At 42.0% G+C, this 22,794-nt stretch overlaps 1 protein-coding gene across 3 annotated transcripts in view; it reads right to left on the bottom strand.

Annotated features, from left to right (window-relative positions):
• The window catches only part of slc1a7b (solute carrier family 1 member 7b), a 31,896-nt gene extending 9,389 nt beyond the window's left edge, over positions 1-22,507 (bottom strand). Inside the window, exons 1-2 of one of the 3 annotated variants that reach the window (XM_029000429.1) lie at positions 22,487-22,507; positions 11,791-11,870 (exon numbers count right to left, since the gene is read on the bottom strand). In XM_029000429.1, the coding sequence (XP_028856262.1) occupies positions 11,791-11,834 (44 nt within the window). In that variant the 5' untranslated portion in view covers positions 11,835-11,870; positions 22,487-22,507. Of the gene's footprint in view, positions 1-11,790; positions 11,871-17,677; positions 17,763-20,813; positions 20,955-22,486 lie in introns of those variants that run through there. The other 2 variants (XM_029000427.1, XM_029000428.1) reach the window with 2 other exon arrangements.
• Between the last annotated feature and the right edge of the window lie 287 nt (positions 22,508-22,794).

Below are 22,794 nucleotides of genomic sequence, written 5' to 3'. Positions count from 1 at the left end.
TTCACAAAAGTAATTTTATACATTTATAATTTTTGGAGTAATTTTTGCATAGATGACACTGATTTATTGTTTCCACTGATAATCACAACTGATTCCTTCAGTTTTACCCAGTGAGGAAAAGCTGTTGCCTCTGCTTTCAAGCTGATAGTTAGAGTACACGGAGGGATTTAAGGGCAGCCAGCCACAGTGACAACATGCTAAAGCCAGCAGTGGCAAAGCCCTGTGAAGTTAAAAACATGCAAGCACGAGCAGTCCACAGCACAAAAGCTGCAGTGTGGCTTTCCGAAAGATTAGAGGATACTGTGCCCTCTAAAAGGCTGCTGTTTGCCACAGAACATCTGGATAACCCTGCCAGAGATTACATATTAATGATTGTCGGACATCTCTCATGTAAAGGTTGAAAGACAAGTGTCCCCATCCCCCCATCCCCCTCCCCTTCAGCCAGCATGATGCTAGGTTACAAAGGATGATTTCTAATGGACGCTTTACAAATATAACTCCATGGCTTCACTAAAACATGCACAGTGTTCACAGAGCCTCTGTTAAACATTCAGCAGATTATGACCGGGTGGGATTTGATGCAATGATGAAAATACTTCTCATATTCACATGACCCAAAATGATGAATATTTTTACCTCTGTTAAATGTGTTTAGTATAAAATAAGTATGATATTAATAAGGTCATAGAGGGGCATACAAATAGTCAAAATGGCAAAAAATGGTCATCCAAATGTAGTTTTTGATAAAGCTGTATGCTACTTTTAGGTATAAAAAAACAACTAATTGGCAGATACATCAGTTCTCATGAATGAATGAATTATTTGGTTACTCTCCCTAGACAGATGGCACAATCACAAATGGAATGTATGCATTATGTAATTTTATGTTTCCATACCATGCATGTACTAAACTGAATGTACTATGCAGAAACAGGAAATCAGTAGCACAAACATGATAAAACTGTCTTTTTTAAATGTAATCAGGTTTTATTAATTTAATTTCTTAATTTCTAATGTAGGCTGGGTTGAACTAATAATAAGCTTCTTCTTCCCAGGACAAGGGGTTATAATAGACTTACAAATTTGTCCTTTAGTTAAATTAAACTGCAAACATATATTGCATATTGAGGGGAAATTAGCTTTAGGATATAATTAGCATAAATTGTAATCTCCTGTGAAATTAAAGAATATTGTGAATTAAATTAACTTAAATTAAGAATAGTTTAAATTTCTCTTCACAGTGTGCTGCCAACACTGTCGCAATGCGGCCTTCCTCCTCCTGCTCCAGACCATCTCCCCTTTGCTTACGTCACGACAAGTGTCCACGCCCAAACAAGTCAAACCCCTCTGAGTTGCCGGCCATGTCTGCACGTATGCTGCACTAGCCATTCCATGACATTAGCTTTACCAGTGCAGTCGTGCAATAAGGTTATCCATGAAACAACTGTCCACGCCTTTCCATTGCTAATGTTTTTATAGTACTTTAGTATGTCCTAATATTTCAGTGCCAAAGTTTTCTGTTGTTGGTTTGCACAGTTGTGTTTCCTTGTCAGATAAACTATGAAGGCCCGCTATAAATGGGTAGAGTGTCAGTCAGTGCCACAGGACTCTGGTTTGTTTTATTTGTGTACTATGTGTGCATCGGCATAAAGAGTGGTTACAGATCTTAACTGAAAACTGTCTATGACTGTGAAGGATGCACAGCTCACCGCAATAAAAATTAAAAAATTAAAGAAAGGTACAGCTGGTGAGTAACATATTGGCAAGTATTTTCAGAGGTTTATTAAAAAGGATTAGATTTTTTCTGTAATGCCCATAACATAAAATGGCAAAGAAATATTGCGCATTCATTTCTTTTTTAACTAAATATTTAATTCAAACTTATATAAAGAGCCTTTTTATTTCCTTTGCAGAGAAGCTATACCAAAATTGTGAAATTGAAAGTTCTAGCCACTCATCTGAGGTTCAGACACAGAAATGGCTGGTGGGTAATCCCGTACTGCCCATTAGCATGAGGAGATATGGTCACATGTGATGCAGATTCATTAAGAAAATGCCATCTCTCTCTCTCTCTCTCTTTTACACACCCACTATAGTTAATCTGGCTTTCACCCAATTGAATCATTTCCTGGGCCACATTGAACTAGGATGATCACTGAACAAGCAGAATACTGCCATGGTCTATAGCATATGGCTTCTACTGTGCTGGCTTCCTCTCAGATCTAATCAAGATAACTCAGTCATACTTGTATAATGAAATTACATTGTAATGAAATAACCTCATTTATTCTGTTTTTACTTTTGCATAGTTCTTAAGCTAAATATTTTTACATTATACAGCCTTACTATTTTTAAATATTCAGAAATATATTACAGTTTTTAAACAGTGTCTGAAGCAGGTAGATGGTATTCTATTCTTGTGTTCTTAGGGCAGTATTAAAAAGGTGGGTCCCTAAGCACTTAAACCACTTATTGACAATTTAATTAAACGTGATAACATTCGCTTGGTGTAGTTAAATAAATAATATACGATGGTGTAAAAAAGTGTTTGCCCCCTCTGTGATTTCTTACTTTTTTCCATGTTAGTCAGCCAGAAACCAAATTTCCATCCATTCAATGAAATCTTTATAATACCAAATAGAATTGTGTTGAAAAAAACCCCAAAATGAGTTTTAGAAAACTTGTAGCCCAGCAGCTGAGTGACAGCAACAATATCAATGAAGTATATCAATCGGGATTTAGACCTCATCATTGCACTGAGACAGCACTGGTTAAAGTGGTAAATTACCTGAGTGCAGCGTTTGACACTATTGATCATGCTATTCTCCTTGACAGGTTAGAGAATGTTATTGGGATTAAGGGAATAGCCCTTGTATGGTTCAGATCATATCTGACCGATCAGTTTATGACCGATATCAGTTTGTGGACATCAATGGTGATTCGTCTTCACATAGTAAAATAGAGTTTGGTGTTCCACAAGGTTCTGTCCTAAGTCTGTTGCATGTTACCTTTAGGTGACATAATTCGCAAACACAGTATTTTCTTTCATTGCTACGCTGACGACACACAGTTGTATCTATCAGCAATGCCAGATGAGAGGCAGCAGCTGAACAGAATAGAGAATTGTCTGAAGGACATTAGACAGTGGATGCTCAACTTTCTTCCGTTAAACCCTGATTAGACAGAAGCTCTCGTACTTGGGTCTCAAGCAGCCAGACATAAGGTGGCTGACTACATCATAACTCTGGTTAGCCTTTGTATCTCACCAAGTACTGCATGTAGATAATATCACTAGGATAGCATTCATTCACCTTATGAATATTGAAAATATAAGAAATATGATCTCAATACATGATGCAGAAAAGTTGGTACATGCATTAATTACATCAAGGTTAGATTACTGCAACGCACTATTGTCTGGATGTTGTAGTAGGTGCATCAGTAAACTCCAGCTAGATCAGAGTTCTAACTAGAACCTGAAAATTTGGCCGCATCACCCTGGTCTGCACTGGCTACCCATCAAATTTAGGATTGATTACAATATCCTACTTTTGACCTATAAAGCAGTTAATGGTCTTGCCCCGCATTACCTTAGTAAACCTTTAGTTATTTATGATCCACTATGCCCCCTTCAAAGGATGCATGGTCACTACTGGTACCCAAATACAGAAGGTCACAGCTGGGAGCAAATCCTTCTCTTATTGAGCTCCGCAGCTGTGGAACAGCTTGCCGGTCAGGTTCAGAACTCAGACACAGACTCAGTGTTTAAATCTAAACTGAAAACAGACAGTCACAGTCACCCTGTTAAGCACAAACAGTGTTAAATTCACCTTAGTTAGGCTGTCCTAGTTAGGGTACCGGGCCACTGTAGCACCAATATACCACTATAGCCACATATTTCTGTACCAATAGTACAATGGCACCATCTGTCGCTGCCTCACCACTGGGGCAGTGGTGGCATAATGGTTAAGGAATCGGCCCAGTAATCAGATGCCACTGCTCACTAAAGGTCATGGGTTAAAAGCAGAGGACACATTTCGTTGTGTGCACCGTGTGCTGTGCTGTGTATCACAATGACAATCACTTCACTTTCACTTTCTGTTTGTTCTCTTAGAGGCACTCAATCAAGCATGCAGACTCCAGTGAAGAGACCACCAGATGAATCTTAGTCCCTAGCAATGAACTGCTAACGAGACGACTTAGCATGAAATGAACCAGAGGGCAACCACTGTAACAGCTAGAGCTTCAGGGATCAGTAGCATTTTAAGGCACATGTAATGTACACAATGACACAATGTAAATGCTGTAAATGACTAAAACCTACTCTGCACTGTCCAGTGCCTCCAAACATGGACAGATGCTCTATACTGCACTTTGGACTTTTCCATCATCACCAACTTTGCACTGACACCAATTGCAGGCTCATTCTCATTCTCTGTTTCAGTCCTTCCCAATGTTTCTTCCTTTTTTTTTTAATCCGCTAGAGTTTTTATTAGTGGTATTTTCCCTTGTAGGCAGAAGGGCAAAGTGTGGGGGATGTCAACTGCTGAATCTGTCAAAGTCCATTGAGACATACTGTATGTGATTATGGGCTATATAAGAAATACATGTTGTTGTTGTTGTTGTTGCAAAACATCAGTCAGTTTTGGCATCTTCACAACGCTCAACACCATCTTTTAACGCAATGTGTCTTGTGCGCGAACACAACCCCAAATGCACTACTGCTCAGCAATGTTATGCCCTTTACATGTTCCCAAATTAGATTATGCACCTACGTGATTAAAACAGGACTCTACAGGAACTCCTTCTGATGTCCCTTTCTGTATCTGTGACCCATTTTTGTCTGCTTGTCTAGTCCTGCATCAGACAGACAGTTTAGTTTATCTTGCTTTGGAGCCACTCCCTTTTGTTTTCAGTGTTTTTTAATTAAACATTTGTGCCTGGGTCCTCTGTCCCCTGCTATGACAGGATTCTGTGCAATATTCAAAACTATGACTTGCATAACTTGTACATGCAGGGGGATTTATTACAAAGCATAGAACAGAACACACATGATAACAAAAGACGATATATACTGCATACAATGACCCGACAAAGAAAATACATTAATAAGGCAGTTTTATACAGCTGGGAAAGGTGCACAAAATGAGGAATCAGGAAGACAGAGGTGGATCCAGAGTACCCCACAAGGTTCATCCATGACTTTTATTTAAAGTGCAGATTATGTCTACTTCATATGGCTTCAACTGTATTGGCTATACACTTAGTGTAGTGTTTGACACTGTTGGTCATGCTATTCTCCTTGACAGATTAGAGAATGTTTTTGGGATTAAGGGAATAGCCCCCATGGTTCAGATCATATTTGACTGATTGGTATCAGTTTGTGCACATTAATGGTGATTCTTCTTCAGTAAATTCATCTTTTACCTGCAATAAAGTGGAGTTTGTTGCTCCACAAGGTTCCATCTCAGGTCCATTGCTCTTTTTTTTTCTTTTACACATTACCTTGCGGTCACATCATTCGTTAACATGGTATTAATTTTCACTTCTATGCCAACAACACACAGTTGTATTTATCAGCAATGCCAGATGAGAGGCAGCAGCTCAACAGAATAGAGAATTGTCTGAAGGACATTAGATGGTGGATGCTCAGACACTTTCTTCTGTTAAACCTTGATAAGACAGAAGCTCTTGTATTTGGGCCTCATGCGGCCAGACGTATGATGTCGGACTACATCATAACTCTGGATAGCCTTTCTGGATTATTATTACTGGGGGTAATGTGCAATTTATAAATGTGCAATTTTTCTGGTGTATTACTACTGTTTTTGTCAATGCCTGCCACTCCATTGTGATCTTACCTTTTGCTGCTCTTACCTTTGTTCTATCCACTTTTGACAATGCAAATTTCCCTCTTGTGGGACAAATAAAGGTTTGTCTTATTTCATCTTATCTTATCTTACCAAGTACAGAAGTAAAGGATCTAGGTATCTGTCACGGGAGGGCTGGACATGGCATGAAGGAGGACACATTCGCACGATCACAGGACAGGGGTTTAATATAAAATACACGAGACAGGGGAACATCTACACACACAATGACCCGACGGCGAACAGACACGAACAGGATAGTTTTATACAATTATATAAATAGAAAGCAGGTGAACACGATCAGGGAACATTACACGAGACTAACATGAAACGCCGGTCCGGACTCCTGATCTGGAGTCAACCCCTGCCGGTTCGGATCATGACAGTACTCCCCCCTCAAAGGCACTACCACCTGGGAGTGCCCCACAAAACGGTCCATGAAAGGGGGGAGAAGTCCATAAGGACGAGTGGCGGCTGTCCTGCACCGGCGGCGTCAGGCCCGAGCCAAAGCACGGCTCGTCTGTGGGGGACCAGCATCCTGTCCGCCTTCCGCAGGCACCGTCACTCCGGTCAGTCTCCGGTACGCCCCGCTGGAAATTTCGCCGCCTCCATAGTCTCGGTTAACGCCGGGAGCACCTGAACTGCGCCATCGAGGTCCGGTCGCACGGATTCGCCGGTACTCCCCGCCTCCGGAATCGGCAGGGGGAACATGGACCGCGTGACAGATCCTCTCGACCCCACGGTAGCTTTCGTAGGCCGCCGAGAGTCTGTCACGCTTGGGGAAACTTTAAAAACATGGACTGGATCTTAGGCAGGGCACTGGCGATTACCGGAACTGCGTCACTGGAATCGCCAGGGGGGACATGGACAGCGTGACAGATCCTCTCGACCCCACGGTAGCTTTCGTAGGCCGCCGAGAGTCTGTCATGCTTGGGGAAACTTTAAAAACATGGACTGGATCTTGGGCAGGGCACTGGCGATTACCGGAGCTGTGTCGCTGGAATCCGGACGAGAAGGCGGCGTCGGGGGACGTCCATACATGGAACCTTACATTTACATTTACAGCATTTATCAGACGCCCTTATCCAGAGCGACTTACAATCAGTAGTTACAGGGACAGTCTCCCTGGAGCAACTTAGGGTTAAGTGTCTTGCTCAGGGACACAATGGTAGTAAGTGGGATTTGAACCTGGGTCTCCTGGTTCACAGGCGAGTATCTTACCCACTAGGCAACTACCACCCTTGAACATGGATCTGTGGTGCAGACGTCCTCCCGACCAACCACGGTTCCCTGGAACTCAGCGGGGTGTAGATCGGCTGCGTCTACATGGTCGGGTCATTCTGTCACGGGTGGGCTGGACATGGCATGAAGGAGGACGCATTCGCACGATCACAGGACAGGGGTTTAATACAAACTTCACAAGAGAGGGGAACATCTACACGCACAATGACCCGACGGCGAACAGACACGAACAGGATAGTTTTATCCAATTATATAAATAGACACCAGGTGAACACGATAAGGGAACATTACACGAGACGAACATGAAACTCCGGTCCGAACTCCGGATCCGGAGTAACCCCTGCCGGTCCGGATCATGACAGTATCCTTAGTGACTCAGGTCTCTCATTCGATTTGCATGTAGATAATATAACTAGGATAGCATTCTTTCACCTTTAACAACATTACTCCAGACCACCTTGTGAGTCCACCAGAGGGATCCTTGTCTCTAGCAATGAACTGCTGATGAGACGACTCAGCATGAAATATATCAGAGGGTCACCACAGCCACCAGCACCGTAATAGCTAAAGCTTCAGGGATCTTCAAACAGACCAGTAGCATTATAATGGACACGCAATGTACACCATGACACTGGACTAAAACTTACTCTGCAGTGTCCAGTAGCTCCAAACATGGACAGATGCTCTACACAACCCTTTTTTTATTGTTATTATTATAATATAATTAATACATAATTATTGTACATTTTAAATTATAGCATTGTAGGAAATATAGGGAAAGAGAGCATAAAAGGAGGAAACAGATGTTATGCTACAAAGGTATTTGTATGATATTTTGCCAGGAGCAGTTTAAAATACCTTCTGCAATGTTTCAAACTATCTCCCCTGACCTCATCCCTTTCGTTTCTTATATCATAAACAGCTCAATCTCATCTGGCCATGTACCATCCGCCTTTAAAACAGCCAGGGTTCTTCCAATCCTAAAGAAACCCACTGCTGATCCTACAGACATTAACAATTACAGACCAGTTTCCCTCCTCTCATTTCTATCCAAAATCCTTGAGCGCTGTGTCTACAACCAACTATCACTCCATTTATCACAGAACAACCTCCTGGATCCTAACCAGTCTGGCTTCAGAACAGCTCATTCCACCGAGACTGCCCTTTTGGCGGTTACCGAGCAGCTACATGCAGCCAGATTGGCAAAACTGTCATCAGTTCTTATTCTCCTTGACCTATCTGCTGCATTTGACACTGTTAATCACAAGACTCTCTTGGCAATCCTGAAGAGGCTTGGAATTCGGGGCTCAGCATGGCAGTGGTTTGCTTCCTACCTTGATGAGCGATCTTACCAAGTGACTTGGAAAGGATCCACCTCTACCTCACGTAGACTCTCCACTGGTGTCCCTCAAGGCTCGGTGCTAGGTCCTCTCCTTTTCTCCCTCTACACGAGATCACTTGGTGAGGTCATTTCCTCAAATGGATTATCCTACCACTGCTATGCTGACGACACACAACTCCTCTTCTCCTTTCCTCCCTCTGATCTTCATGCTGCTTCCAAAATCTCTGCATGTCTAACCGACATCTCGTCTTGGATGGCAGCCCATCACCTCCAACTCAATCCCACCAAAACTGAACTAATATTCATTCCAGCAGATTCTTCACCACATCAGGATCTTGCTATTTACCTAGACAACTCGCAGCTCTCTCCTTCTGCAACAGCCCGCAACCTTGGGGTAACAATAGACAACCAACTCTCCTTCTCAACTCACATCAGCAATCTTTCCCGCTCATGTAGATTCCTTCTCTACAATATCAGACGAATTCGCCCTTATCTGTCAACCCAGGCCACCCAACTACTGGTTCAGTCCTTAGTAATCTCACGACTGGACTACTGTAACTCCCTTCTAGCTGGTCTACCACTATGTACCATCAGACCTCTTCAACTCATACAAAATGCAGCAGCACGACTGATCTTCAACCTCCCCAAATTCTCCCATACCACCCCTCTGCTACGTTCCCTTCACTGGCTCCCAGTAGCTGCACGCATCAGGTTCAAAATACTGATGCTGGCCTACAAAGCCAAACATGGAGTAGCACCATCCTACCTCACAGCCTTTATTACACCCCGCACTGCACCTCGTTTACTCTGAGCCTCCAGTACTGCTCGCCTGGTCCCTCCATCTCTGAAGGTAAAAGGAAAACATTCATCTAGACTCTTCTCCGTCTTGGCCCCTCGGTGGTGGAATGAACTTCCCCTCGAGGTCAGAACAGCTCAGTCACTGAGCACCTTCAAACGACAGCTCAAGACCTTCCTCTTTAAAGAATACTTAGATTAAATTGTAATTTTCTTGTTGTCGAACTTTGTGTACAGAATCTACAACAGAGTGAACTAAATAGATGTATTCATAGTTGGGGTCCTAGTGAACCGGAATTGATCTCTTCATCGATGGTAACTTGAAAGCACGTTGTAAGTCGCTCTGGATAAGGGCGTCTGCCAAATGCCGTAAATGTAAATGTAAATGTAAATGTAATTGAGAATGTGGCAGAATGCTCACACTCACACACAGAATCTACCATTGATACTAATCTAGTACAAAAATGCAGTTGTATTGTAATGTGAGGTCATCTCTGACTAAGTGGCATCTGGTGAATTTAGAATTGCTTATTGTAATTTCTATAAAATATAGAAAATTCTACAGAATTTCTATAGACCGACCTATATTTTTTTCATTCATGCAAATCACTGATTCATTTCATAGAACTGATTTAAGTGCACAATTTATTGGAATCTGTCATGGCCAACGCGCCTCCAGCCTGCTAGAGGGCACCTCACCAGCCTGGGAGACGACGACCCGGAAGAGGAAATGGAAGCGGGCGGTGGCAAGTATAAAAGTGAGGTAACCCCATGGAGACACGCCCGCTCTTTGTATGAGTTGTATGAGTTTACTCGCCAGAGACGCTAGCTCTCTCACCCACGACCTACGATAATAGTGATTTCCTGAAATACGACCTTCGCCTGCCCACGACTTCGAGAATTGCCTGATCCCCTGGAAACCACGAAAGGAACCCCGACTGGAACGTCCTGGCTACAACCTCTGCCTGCCCCTGACCTTGAACCTACCTGGCCCATCGGTTAAGACGGGATTCCAGGTTTCCCTACCTTCCTGCCACCCAAGACCTACTCCCGTCCAGTCCAAGATCCCGGACCATCCTGAAACCCGCCGTCTTCCGGTTCTCCTCTGCCCCGGTCCTTCCTAAAGATCCCGAACTGACTCCCCGTTGCGTTGCAGCGCGTCCATTGCTTCCTCATTCATCGCCGGCCAGGCGCCTCCGATCCTCCTGCCCCGCTCGGCCAGTGTCCTCTACCGGTACGACGGCTTATCCCCACGCCCAAAGTATGTCTGCAAGTTCGTCATCGAATTCCCCCTGTGACAGAATCATATGTTCTATGCACTAATTTAGGTTAAATGTCAAATAAATAGGTGCAACCGTAAGTTTAAATGCCTGTTATATTGTTTTCTAATTAATTTTACATCAATCATTTGTAATTTTTCTTTGTACAGACAACATAAAAAAGAAACTTTTCAGTTCACATTTATGCCTGTAACTGTCCGCAAGATGACAGGGAATGAAGCACAGAACCGGGACATACTGGGAAACAATGGTTTATTAAACACAAATACAAAGGAAATCAAAAAAGAGAACAGAAACCAACCCACAGGCGTGTGGCGATTGCCAGAACTGAAAACGGCACACACAAATTGCACGGTCCACGTGAAAATGTCGCAGCCCCGGTCGGCTGCTCAGCAGGTTCTCATGATTGGGCTCTAGCCATGTACACCCAATTAACCACACCTGTCAAGCAGACCGGTGCTCACTGTGTTTCCAGCTGCACCCAATCGTGACAGTAACCAAGCACCCCCTGCCTGTGTCTAAGACAAGCCAGGACCCCCAACCCAATTCCTTTGTTTAACACATTAAAAGAATAAAATGATTAATCGCAAACTTTTATTTGCAAAAAAAATCTAGCAGGTGTTGATTTTTGTACTTATTCTCCTTATTTAAAGCTGAAGGCTATATAGAGTCAATGTTAGAGATGCAATTGTCCCTAAAGTGTTAGACTCGACCCGGCCTGAGACTGACAGAATTCAGCCCAAGCCTGACCTTTGCCTATTGTTTTGCAGTGTGACCGTCACACAGTCAGTGTTTTTATCTCGCCATTTCCATACAGCCATGACATACAAGCTCTTGCATTGTTCAGCTTGTTAAAAGCCTGGCTTTCTTTTTGTGCATGCTACAAACGCTAGATTGAGAGGGAAAGGAAATGAGAGGGTTTAAAATCTAATCACCAGTTGCTTGCCTCCATTTAATCTCATCTCCATTTTTTTATTTCTCTTTTAAAATTAATTACCACACATTATAATTAATTATAATGAATTACAGCGCATCACCTGATGTCAAACAAACATTTAATAAAAAATGTTTAATAAAACAAATTTACAACATGTGAAACAGTTTTACAAATCACGAAACAAATTCACAAGCAACGAATCATACGAAAAGGATAGGTATTATAGACTGAAAGTTCATGTTTGCTGTCTGAGCAGGGCTGACTCGAGCCTGACTAAAATGATAGAAAGCTTGTGCTTGACAGAGAGCAAAGAAGGCCACTTACCTAGACACAACAAGGGGCAGAATAAGCATCTTCAACATCCTCATTAGCAGTTCCCCAGGGAACTGGAAGTATTTCACTTCCTGTGTAAAGCAAGCAAATAGAGAAAATTACATTACAGAGTATTAGATGCACAAGCTGATCATCCTTGGTACATCAGAGCTGTCAAAGTTGAGTCCTTATGTACTTCTTTTTTTTTTTTAAATATGCACCAGTCAGTTGTACGCTTTCTACAAAATAGGACCACAGGACAATAAATAATTTCTCACTCTGTCTAGATAATATTACACATTATAAATTGTTTAAACAGTGTCTGCCAGTATATAAAGTCCGCATAGTCTACTATCACTTTCTGTAATTTCCCAGAAATATTTTACAATTTCCTTTGTTAGAGCACAGTCCACCAAGTTTATTGTGGAGAGTCAATTTCATCATGATGTACAATAACAAATGTGTAATAACTTCAATTCAACTGAACAAGAAGCAGGAACAGAATAAAAGTGCTCTGAGCCCTGCATAGCCCTGAGCACCATAAACCCAACCAATGTCCATATCTGCAGCCTGGCATCACTTCAGAACATCCCCCACAGCATCCTCTAGCTCCAACCCAGCCTCTATACAACTGGAGTGGTTTTGGCTGGGTGTCAAAACATTTAAGCTTTCTTTAAGCTTTCACTTTGGTGGAGGAGTCAGGGGAATTTGCCAATGGAGTCTCTGGCTTTAATCTTTTTCAGCCACCAGATCTGTTGCTGCGGCCTACTGAGTAAAATGGAGCAATGGGATAGAAATCTGTTAAATCTGCTAAACCATTGTGTTAAATGTGATGGTGCTCATCAGGACAGATTAATAGGACTTCTAACTGTAAGTGTATGTTTTCGGGGTCCTGTTCCCTTAACATGGCACTTCCATCCGTGCCATGACAAATACCAGGGATTATGAATTAGTTTACTGATATTTTATTGTCTTTGTCTCTCCCCATGTGATTCTGATTTCTCTGTTCTTACCATATCCCCTGTCTTCCTGACCTGTCTACACCCTATGTGATGTTTGTGCATATGTACGGTTGGGTTGATGGCCTGCTTTTCGCTGGTATGTGCAATGTTGATAACAGTATTTTAAAAATGTAATTCATTACAATTACAAGTCACACACACATACAGATGTGCACACAGGGGTACACACATAAGGGCTCGTGCAAACTCAAAGACTCAAAGACATAGTCTGGAGTGGATGTATTGCATTATTAGTACTGTGTGCTGTTAAATAACATTTAATATTCATTAATTAAGGTGACACAGTTGTTGCTGTGTCTTTTCTGCAGTTTCTTTTTTATTTGTTTAAGCAGGTATCGAAGCAGATTGTCTGTGTTTGTTCTCTATCCTCCTTCTCCAACTCTTATTCTTTTGCTGCAAGCCTTCTGACTGCCTTTTGACCACAAGCATTCAGTCGGATATTGCCGACTGAATGCTTTGCCCCGGACCATTCTCTCATCTACAATGATCCTGAGAGCCTGTATTGTACAGATTTAGACCCAGTGTCTATATAGCAATACAGGCAATTAATCATTAATCCAATCCAAATCCATAATCCATATTAATCCAATCACATTGGAGTGGTGTTACAAAAACAATAAACATATACGTACGTATATAAATTATATTTTGTTTATATAATTGTTTATGCAACAACAACCAGAATGCCAGACATTTAGCTCAGTGTGTTTTATCAATTTTTCAATGTTTACATTTTTACGGCCACATAATGTGTACAGATTCCTGTTCCAGGGAACTTGTCGCTCCCTGAAGATTCTGTCATCTGATCCATTTGAAAATCACTCTCAGAAACATCTTTGTAAAATGAATAGTTTCCTCAAAATCTTGACATAATATTACATAACATACAAGGTTTGCCCATGTAGTTTGCCCATGGGTTGTAGTAGCCAAATGGGTAAGACACCAGAAGATACTCAACCGTAAATTGCTCCTGGGGGACTGTCCTTGTTACTATTGATTGTATAAGGGCTGGATAAAAGCATCTGATAAATGCTGTAAAATGTAAAAGTAAAAAATAAGCGCTCTGTTTCCTTCTCCACCTGCCGTATTGTGTATTTTTGTGTATCTTTACTTAATTTGATAACTGTGTATATCACTGCATGTGTTGTTCGGTGTCTTTGTCCCGGTGGTCATCACACCACATTACGACCTGCTATTTGTGGAAAAGAAAACCAATCCAATCAACCTTGTAAAAATGCAATTTTGGACTGATTTTAGTCATTTTTGACATTTACATTGCAAAGCGTAACCTCTTTTCCTTTTATCAGTTATAACGATTACAGCAGCCATACTACGCAGCCAACTACACAGCCAAAACATAGGCGGCAGATCCTCACTACTTCACTTCCTGCCATCCACCTGAATTTTGTTTCTTGGCATGACGTCACGTGAAATCCACCTATTGGCATTTGATCCCACTTCCAATTACAGCTTCTTCAGCTGCCGATGAGTGCAGCATCATTACCTGCACCACCTGCTATAGAGGAGTGGTAGTGGTATTGGGAGAGAACACAAATCTGCCTGTTCAGCCGTGCATAAGGCTGGTGTCTGGCTGCCAGATCAGAAAGTCAGATGTGTGTGTTTCAAAGTCATTGCATGAGAGTTGGCAGCCATGAGGCTACTACAACTGCTCTATAGTTATAAACCTCTCCTTCATGTTGGTTTGACAGCCTGCTTCAACACTGTGTTTTAATGGGTGCAACAATGTGTCACAACATGCAGTGGTCAAAGTTTAACAAAATTCACCAAAGATTGCTCATCAAAAAGATCGGCAAAAGATTGCTCTTCAGGCACACAACCCATAGAAAACAATGGTTTTCAGAGCAGAATGTTGCACTTGCTACATTTGTTCCTCATCCAGTTTAAGACTGTCCAGCATACAAGTTCATGGGTGGGACATGGATGTGGTTCAGGTTCACTTATTGGTTACAGGGTTTGGCACTTGTCATAGTAGCTGTCTAATTTTTTTAGATAGTCTGTGTTATTTCTCTATGTTCTATATGTTATTTCATATTTCCAAAAATGGAGTGCATTTTTTAGCCTTTATTGATGGCTTTTGGTGGCAGGAAACCAACATTCAAGCAGTTTCAGTGTCAGGACCAGCGATTTGTCACATTCAACTAACAACATCCGCTTCATGAGGATTAGATTAGCTGACTCAAATATCACTGCCATTACTCCCTTTACACCATTATTATTAAACATATCGGCATGGCTTCGTAAACAAACATTATGCAGATTAATAATCATTATATTCATTACAGTTAAAGCAAGAACAAGACATTTAAAATAAAGCATCTAATAAAAATAGTGTGCCTGAGCCAGATCAGTTAAATTAATAGATGATTTTGGTTAATCAAATAAAAGCATTTGGCAACATTTAAATTAGCAGTAAGAAACTCCACAAAGTTATTAGGTAACATTATATTTAGTATGTGAGAGTACAATCTCATAAGGGGGAAAGTATGCCATTTCTCACGCTTTAAAATTAGTAATGTTAATCGCACAAAATTTCCTACTGTGGGTTTTACAAACAAATCATAGCTTTCAGTTCCAAGGCACATGTTCCTTGAATGCATAGCAGAGGGAATCTGAATGCATGTGTCGACATCCTCCCCCACAATCTTCTCACCCAAAAGGTAACTGCATTCGATAAAGCCAAAAAGCACTGACATGAAAAGATTGTTTAAAACTTATGTTGTCATAAGGGGAAAGGTTACCCCCCCCCCCCTTTCTCATGCATTGTCCACCAAAAGAATTTAGCACCCCTCCCCTAAAAAGTAAATTTTTTTTTACCAACGCTCAGTGATTGGACGTTAAAATGAGCCTCTAAGGGGGCAGTGTGGCAGTGGAAGCCAGCCAACCTGACAGTACCAGCATGCTTTACACGATATACTTGACTGAAAGGGACAGGAAATGTAAGAGAAATGCGTGGACTGATGTAAATATTTTAATGTTCCATGTTGAAATATGTTTGTCACGTTGAGCCTAAAGTTACAGTATAAGATAGGAAATTCCAGGATCACAGCATTTTATGTTTTACCTTTAATAAAGACCCCACATCTTGTATCTAAATCAAACTGTGGGCTACCCCAAACATACAAGAGGCATTACCAGGGGGCCAAAAGGCCAGCAAATTGCCTGAGCTGCCATGACGGGAAAGTGTTGTCGGGAGTAGATGATGACTATTGTCATATATCTGTTTGGACAAGGCAGAAACATCAAAGGACAATCTGATTGGTCTATGGCAACATTTTTGGGGGTTAAATGATGAGTATAAAAGATTTTCTATTGAAAGCTGCATTCTCTTCTTTTTCTTTCTCCATCGAGGGCCCTTGCCCCAGGGGTTTCAACCCTGTCTCTCTCCTTCCCTGTTTCTCCAGGTCCATGCTCCCTCTATGGAGAATGACACAAATACTGGTTTTCACAAACTTGGCTGCTTCTGTTTTTATTATTGCAATTTGCATTTACTCCAGAATGTTATGAAGAGTGATCAAAAGAATTGCAAAGTCCTTCTTGAAAATGAACTTAATTTCATTGTTCTTCCTCTGTTAACATTGATTACCTGCAGGAAACACACTTAGCATTGCATAAAAAGGGCTTCACAGGCAAGGATATTGCTTGTACTACAATTGCACCTAAATCAACCATTTATTGGATCATCAAAAACTTCAAAAGGGTCAAGTGTTGTGAAAAAGCTTCAGGGTTCAGAAAGTCCAGCAAGTGCCAGGACCAGCTCCTAAAAATGGTTTAGCTGCGGGATCTGGGGTTGCCACTAGTGCAGAGCTTGCTCAGGAATGGCAGCAGGCATTTGCACACACAGTGAGGTAAAGAATTTTGCAGGATGGCCTGGTATCAAGAAGGGAAGCAAAGAAGACACTTCTCTCCAAGAAAAACATCAACCGTCATTTTCTCTGATGAAGCCCCTTTTCCAATTGTTTGTGGCATCAAGGAAAATAATTGTCTGCAGAAGAAAAGGTGAACGCTACCGTCAGTCCTGTCCCATACCAACAGTAAAGCATCCTGAGACCATTGATATGAGGAGATGCAGCTCATCCAAGGGAGTGGGCTCACTCACAGTTTTGCCTAAGAACACAGTCATATACCAACCCTGCAAATATTGACTCTTTGCATAAACCTGATGTATTTGTCATTAAACAAAGGGTTAATATGAGGTGGCCAAGGAGTGCGAGTGCAGCCCAGAATTCAGAGAGCCTGACTAATCAGAAAAAATGGAGATGGCAGACCTGCCCGCCACAATGAAACCACACCTTATTTGCATATACATTTACAGCATTTTATCGAGAGAGACCCACAATCAGAAGTTACAAGAACAGTCCCCCTGGAGACATGCAGGGTTAAGTGTCTTGCTCAGGCACACAATGGTAGGGGATTGAACCTGTGTCTACTGGTCTACGCCAGTTCTGGTGTTAAACCTGGACCTGTTTTTTCCTGCAGGGATACCAGGATCACCATCAAAAGTAATTGGGTGAAACTAATGCTGATCTTGCCTCTTGAACAGATGATTAGTTTGGTCCTTTCCAGCATGGTGCAACTGTTCATGGGTGATTTTCCAGCACAGACATTTTAGGATTAGCATACTACATCAACACAGTAGATGCTGAACCTGAAAATGTACTGAGTAAAAGTGAAGGAATTTATTGAGGAATTTGGAATTATTTACATAGATAAGTCAGAATGACAGAAGAAATTCATAAGGCGCTGAATGTGCCCGAATTTAATAAATTGTGAAACATTTTAATATGACATTTCATTAATCAATTATGTTTTTATCATTCCTGTCACATTGAATAAATTAATGATTTCCCATTAAACACCTGGATATGGGGATCCACTGCCATTCCTCCTTGCAGATCCTCTCCAGTTCTGGCAGGTTGGATGGTAGACAGACATTTTTAGGCCTGTCCAGAGATGCTCAATTGGGTTTATGTCAGGGCTCTGGCTGGGCCAGAACAGTCAAGAACAGTCACAGAGTTGTTGTGAAGCCACTCCATTATTTTAGCTGTGTGCTTCGGGTCATTGTCTATTTGGAAGGTAGAACTTTCAGCCCAGTCTGAGGTCCTGAGCACTCTGGAGAAGGTTTTGGTCCAGGATATCCCTGTAGTTTCACATTCATCTTTCCCTCGATTGCAACCAGTCGTCCTGTCCCTGCAGATGCAAAACACCTCCACAGCATGATGCTGCCACCACTATGCTTCACTGTTAGGGCTGTGTTAGATGGGCGATGAGCAGTGGCTGGTTTTCTTCACACATACTGCTTAAAATGATGGTTGACTTTCGACAACTTTCTCCCATCTCCCGACTGCATCTCTGGAGCTCAGCCACAGTGATCTATGGGATCTTCTTTACCTCTATCATCAAGGCTCTTCACCCCTGATAGCTTAGTTTGGGCGGACGGCCAGCTCTAGGGAGGGTTCTGGTCATCCGAAACATCTTCCATTTAAGGATTATGGAGGCCACTGTGCATTTAGGAACCTTAAATCCAGCAGAATGTTTTTGTAACCATGGCAAGATCTGTCTCTAAGCTCTTCAGGCAATTCCTTTGACCTCATGATTCTCATTTGCTCTAACATGCATTGTGAGCTGTAAGGTCTTATATAGACAGGGGTGTGTCTATAAAGGCCAATCAGTATAATAAAACACAGTTGGACTCAAATGAAGGTGTAGAACCATCTCAAGGATGATCAGAAGAAATGGACAGCACCTGAGTTAAATATACAAGTGTCACAGCAAAAGTTGTGATAAGTTTTTCTTTGTGTAAATCTGCAAAAATGTCAACATTTCTGTGTTTTTCTGTTAATATGGGATGCTGTGTATACATTAATGAGGAATAAAAATGAACAAAAATGTTTCTTTTACCTAATATCTTACATGTACTTTTGTTCAACAACAAATAAAGGAGTCCATCATTGTTCTGGTCCCAAAGAAAACCCATCCTGCCTCCCTCAATGACTTCCGCCCTGTAGCCCTCACCTCAGTTGTGATGAAGATCTTTGAACGGCTGGTCAGAGACTTCATCATTTCTTCATTACCGGACGCACTCGACCCACTACAGTTGCTTACCCTCCCAACCGATCCACAGACGATGCCATGTCATATCTCCTCCATACAGCACTCACCCACCTGGACACTCGGTAGGGAAATTATGTTAAAATGCTTTTCATTGACTACAGTTCAGCATTTAACACAATAATCCCTTCCACACTCACCACCAAGCTGGAGCACCTGGGACTCAGCTCATCTCTCTGCCAGTGGATCTCCAACTTCCTAACCGGGAGACCACAGGCAGTAAGGATGGACGGACATGTCTCAGCTTCCATCACCCTCAGCACTGGAGCCCCCCAAGGCTGTGTTTTGAGCCCCCTGCTGTACTCCCTGTACACCCATGACTGTACAGCCACTACAAACTCCATCACCATCATCAAGTTTGCTGACTTGCACAATCACTTTGCACAATCTCTGCTCTTTTTACTTTTGTTAATCTTATACATTGTCTTTCACTCATTTGCACACCTTCACCCTACCTGTTTCACATATTTTATGTTAAAGACGTAAAAGTGTAATATTTGGTTATGTTTGCAATATTTCCATATTGGTCTTCATTGTATACTTGCAACATTTGCAATACTGTGGTCTGTAGCAGTCGCAAAAAGCATTTCACTGCATATCATACTGTCTATGACTATGTATGTGACAAATAAAATGTGAATTTTAATTAATTAATTAATTTTTTAATTTGTGTGTCACTTGCAAATTTTCATTGATCTGAAAGTGCCAGAGAACTTTGTTTTTATTTGTGATTGTGTATAACAATAATATATTATGATATTTTTGTACGTTATTTTGACAAAAGAATTAGGAGCCTGTATTCCAATCCCTTCAGTGACCACTTGTGTATAAAATGAAGCACCTGGGCTCTCTTGAGCTGAATTCCAGTGTGATGACACTACAGTATGCAGAATTTAATTTTGTCAGATTTCTCCACTATTGAAAATTCCATGGTCACCTGTAGTGAAATTATAACAAAGTGAAAGCAATTGTGAACAACAGCAACTCAGCCAATACGTTGTAGGTAAAAAGAAATCCCAGAGCAGGGTCAGCAACAGCATGAAGTTGTCAAACTTCTATAGTCAAAAATCGGTAAGTAAGTAGGCTCATAGTACAGTAAGTAGGTAAGCAAGTAAGCTTGCCCTTAGCTCATCAAGTTTAAACAAAAAGTTTAAACTTTTTACTTCAGTGTGATGTGGGATTTATCCACTTTTTTCATTGTTACTGAATTTGCTGTAGTTCATGATAGTCTTGATGAAGGTATTTAAGACTTAACTACTTAAATGTTAATCTAATAATGGAGCTGTGGTACATTGACACTGTTGTATACAGTGGAATATATTTTTGGTAACTTGTTTGGTGTAAGTAATTGAGTATCATAAATCCCTTCTCTTTTATGATCAAGCTCTATACAGACAATCGGGTTTTGAAGATGAGATGTAGGAGAAAACTAGGTGTCCTATATCAGTGCAATCAAATGTACTTCATGATTATCTAAGATGAAAGCAGATTTCAACACAGACAGGCTGCCACCCAATTCATTTAATCTGTTTGGCAGGGAAGAACATGTAAAAATGTGTTGAATCAAAAATCTGTGTGAAGCAGACAGCTTTTCATCATTATGGACCCAGAATTCCAATTCTTTCAGTATTCCAAATGCTTTGAAATTTCCAATTCTATTAGAAAACAAACTCTAATGCTCTTATTGTGAAGAAATATTTTTAGTAGGCCAAGGTATTTATTCAAATGCTAAAAGCACAACAACAGGCAACAGAAAACAGCATCATGTGCTACTGAATAGGTTATATATGGATTGGTGGGGGGTTCAAGGCAAGGTGTAGTTGGGTATTGCTGAACATCCACATCAGATGGAGACTGATACATGGAGGGGAACATCTGACTGACCTGTTCAGTGAGCCCTTTTGAACGTAGAAAAAAACCCAGTAGACATCCAATAACCACAGCAAGGACAGACAAAATGAGAAGTCCGTTCTGCTGACAAACATTCTTCACCCTCACCCACACTGCATCCAGAGCCACAGCCATTGTTATTCCCCAGACAATTATCAATCAAAACGCCATATGTGAAATGAAAAATCCCCCACACCGAAAAAAAAATAAAAATCCAAAAATCGAAAAGAAAAAAATGAAAAAGAATCCAAGGAACAGAAAATACTTTGCATTTACAACACAAACATAAGTCACAAAGGAATTTAGAGAGGACCATCCACTGTTCATTCTCACTCACTCTGTCTATCCCTCTGTCCCAGCTTGAGTATGTTCCATAATCTCAAAGCCCCTCCCATCACAGACCTCTGGTCTAGTTTATGAGAGTGTCCAATAGAGGGCATGTGACAGTTGGTGACACTGTCCTCTGGATGGCAGAATGTCACAAATCCTATTTGGTAGCATCATATTAAAAAAGGTTTGAAAGAAGGATTAAGGATTCAGCAACTGGGAATGTGAGAGATAAAAGGGAGAGTAAAAATAAAAGAAGCAGGAAAATTGGTTAAAAAAATCTCTCTCAAAAAATACACACACACATATATATGCAATATATATGCACATACACATTCATACATACATACATATTGCAGCAAAGGGTGTGGATGGGGGGTAAAGAGAGTCAAAACGTTTTACTTAACAGTGAACAGAGGTATGCACTCACATCAGATCTTAAAACAGCCCTGTTCTAAACTCCACCCCTATCCAGAACATGAACTCAATAATCACACTAGCATTCACTCAAATGGTGAGTCAACTTCTCCCTGAATGCTTTGAAGGCAGGCAAATGCAAATGAAGCCAGCCATATTGGCTGTCAACGCTACACTACCCCCCCTCATAACAGAACACAGCGCCCTCACTGTCACCAATCCCCCACTTCAAAGTCCGCATACCACCCTGGTGCCCGGCGTCTTCTCCCCGAATGCTGCTCAGAAGTACTGCTGCGACAATACTGTGCACAGTCCTACTTCGCTCACATCTGTGTCCAGGATGAACCCCCTCTCTGGGTCAGGAAGTGCCAACACCGGCGCTTCAATCAGTGCTGCCTTCAGCTGGTTGAAGGCGGCTTGACACTCATTGCCCCACCCAAAGCGCAGTCCTTTTTCAGTGATACGATGCAGGAGATGAGCAATACTGGCAAACCCTTTGATGAAGCGTCTGTATTTTTTTTTATCTAAAAAGCTGCGCACCTGCCGCACGGTTGTCGGTATCAGCCAACCACGAACTGTCTCCACCTTTGCTCTTTGCTGGGTCGGTGTGTATTCCCCAAGGCCCCACTACATGTCCCAGGAATTCTGTTTCCCTGCAGAGCAGCTTGCACTTCTGCTCCACTCGCTGAAACACCAACCTCAAGTTCGCCAGTGCCGTCCCGTAGTCAGTCACATGCACCAAGAGATCATCCAGGTACACAAAGCAGGCGGAAGGTGGCACTGCCTCCAGGACCCTCTCCATCAACCTCTCAAAAGTAGCCGGGCAGTTACAAAGGCCAAAGGGCATCACCACAAACTCTTAGAGGCCACGGCCTACCATGAAGGCCGTTTTCTGGCGCGCCTCCGGGGTCAATGGCACCTACCAGTAGCTGGACCGTAGGTCAAGCGAGCTGAACCAGGGCGATTGGGAAAGGCTGTCCAGGGCCTCATCAATGCGGGGAAGCGGGTATGAGTCCTTCTTCGTCACCACATTCAGCTGCCTGTAGTATACACAGAAACACACTGACCCATCTTTTTTCGTTACTAGGACCACCGGTGAAGCCCAAGGGCTCTGGGACAGCTGAATGATACCCGCTGCCAACATCTCCTTAATCTTGATGTCTGCCTCTTCCCTCAGTGACAGTGGGAGGCGCTGTGCTCTCTGCCGGATGGGTACAGCATCCCCCATTTT

This window comes from Denticeps clupeoides, chromosome 13 (assembly GCF_900700375.1).
Source record: "Denticeps clupeoides chromosome 13, fDenClu1.1, whole genome shotgun sequence".
Classification (NCBI taxonomy): domain Eukaryota; kingdom Metazoa; phylum Chordata; class Actinopteri; order Clupeiformes; family Denticipitidae; genus Denticeps; species Denticeps clupeoides.
Note: the sequence above shows the minus strand (reverse complement) of the source record. Positions and strands in the feature narration are given on the sequence as shown.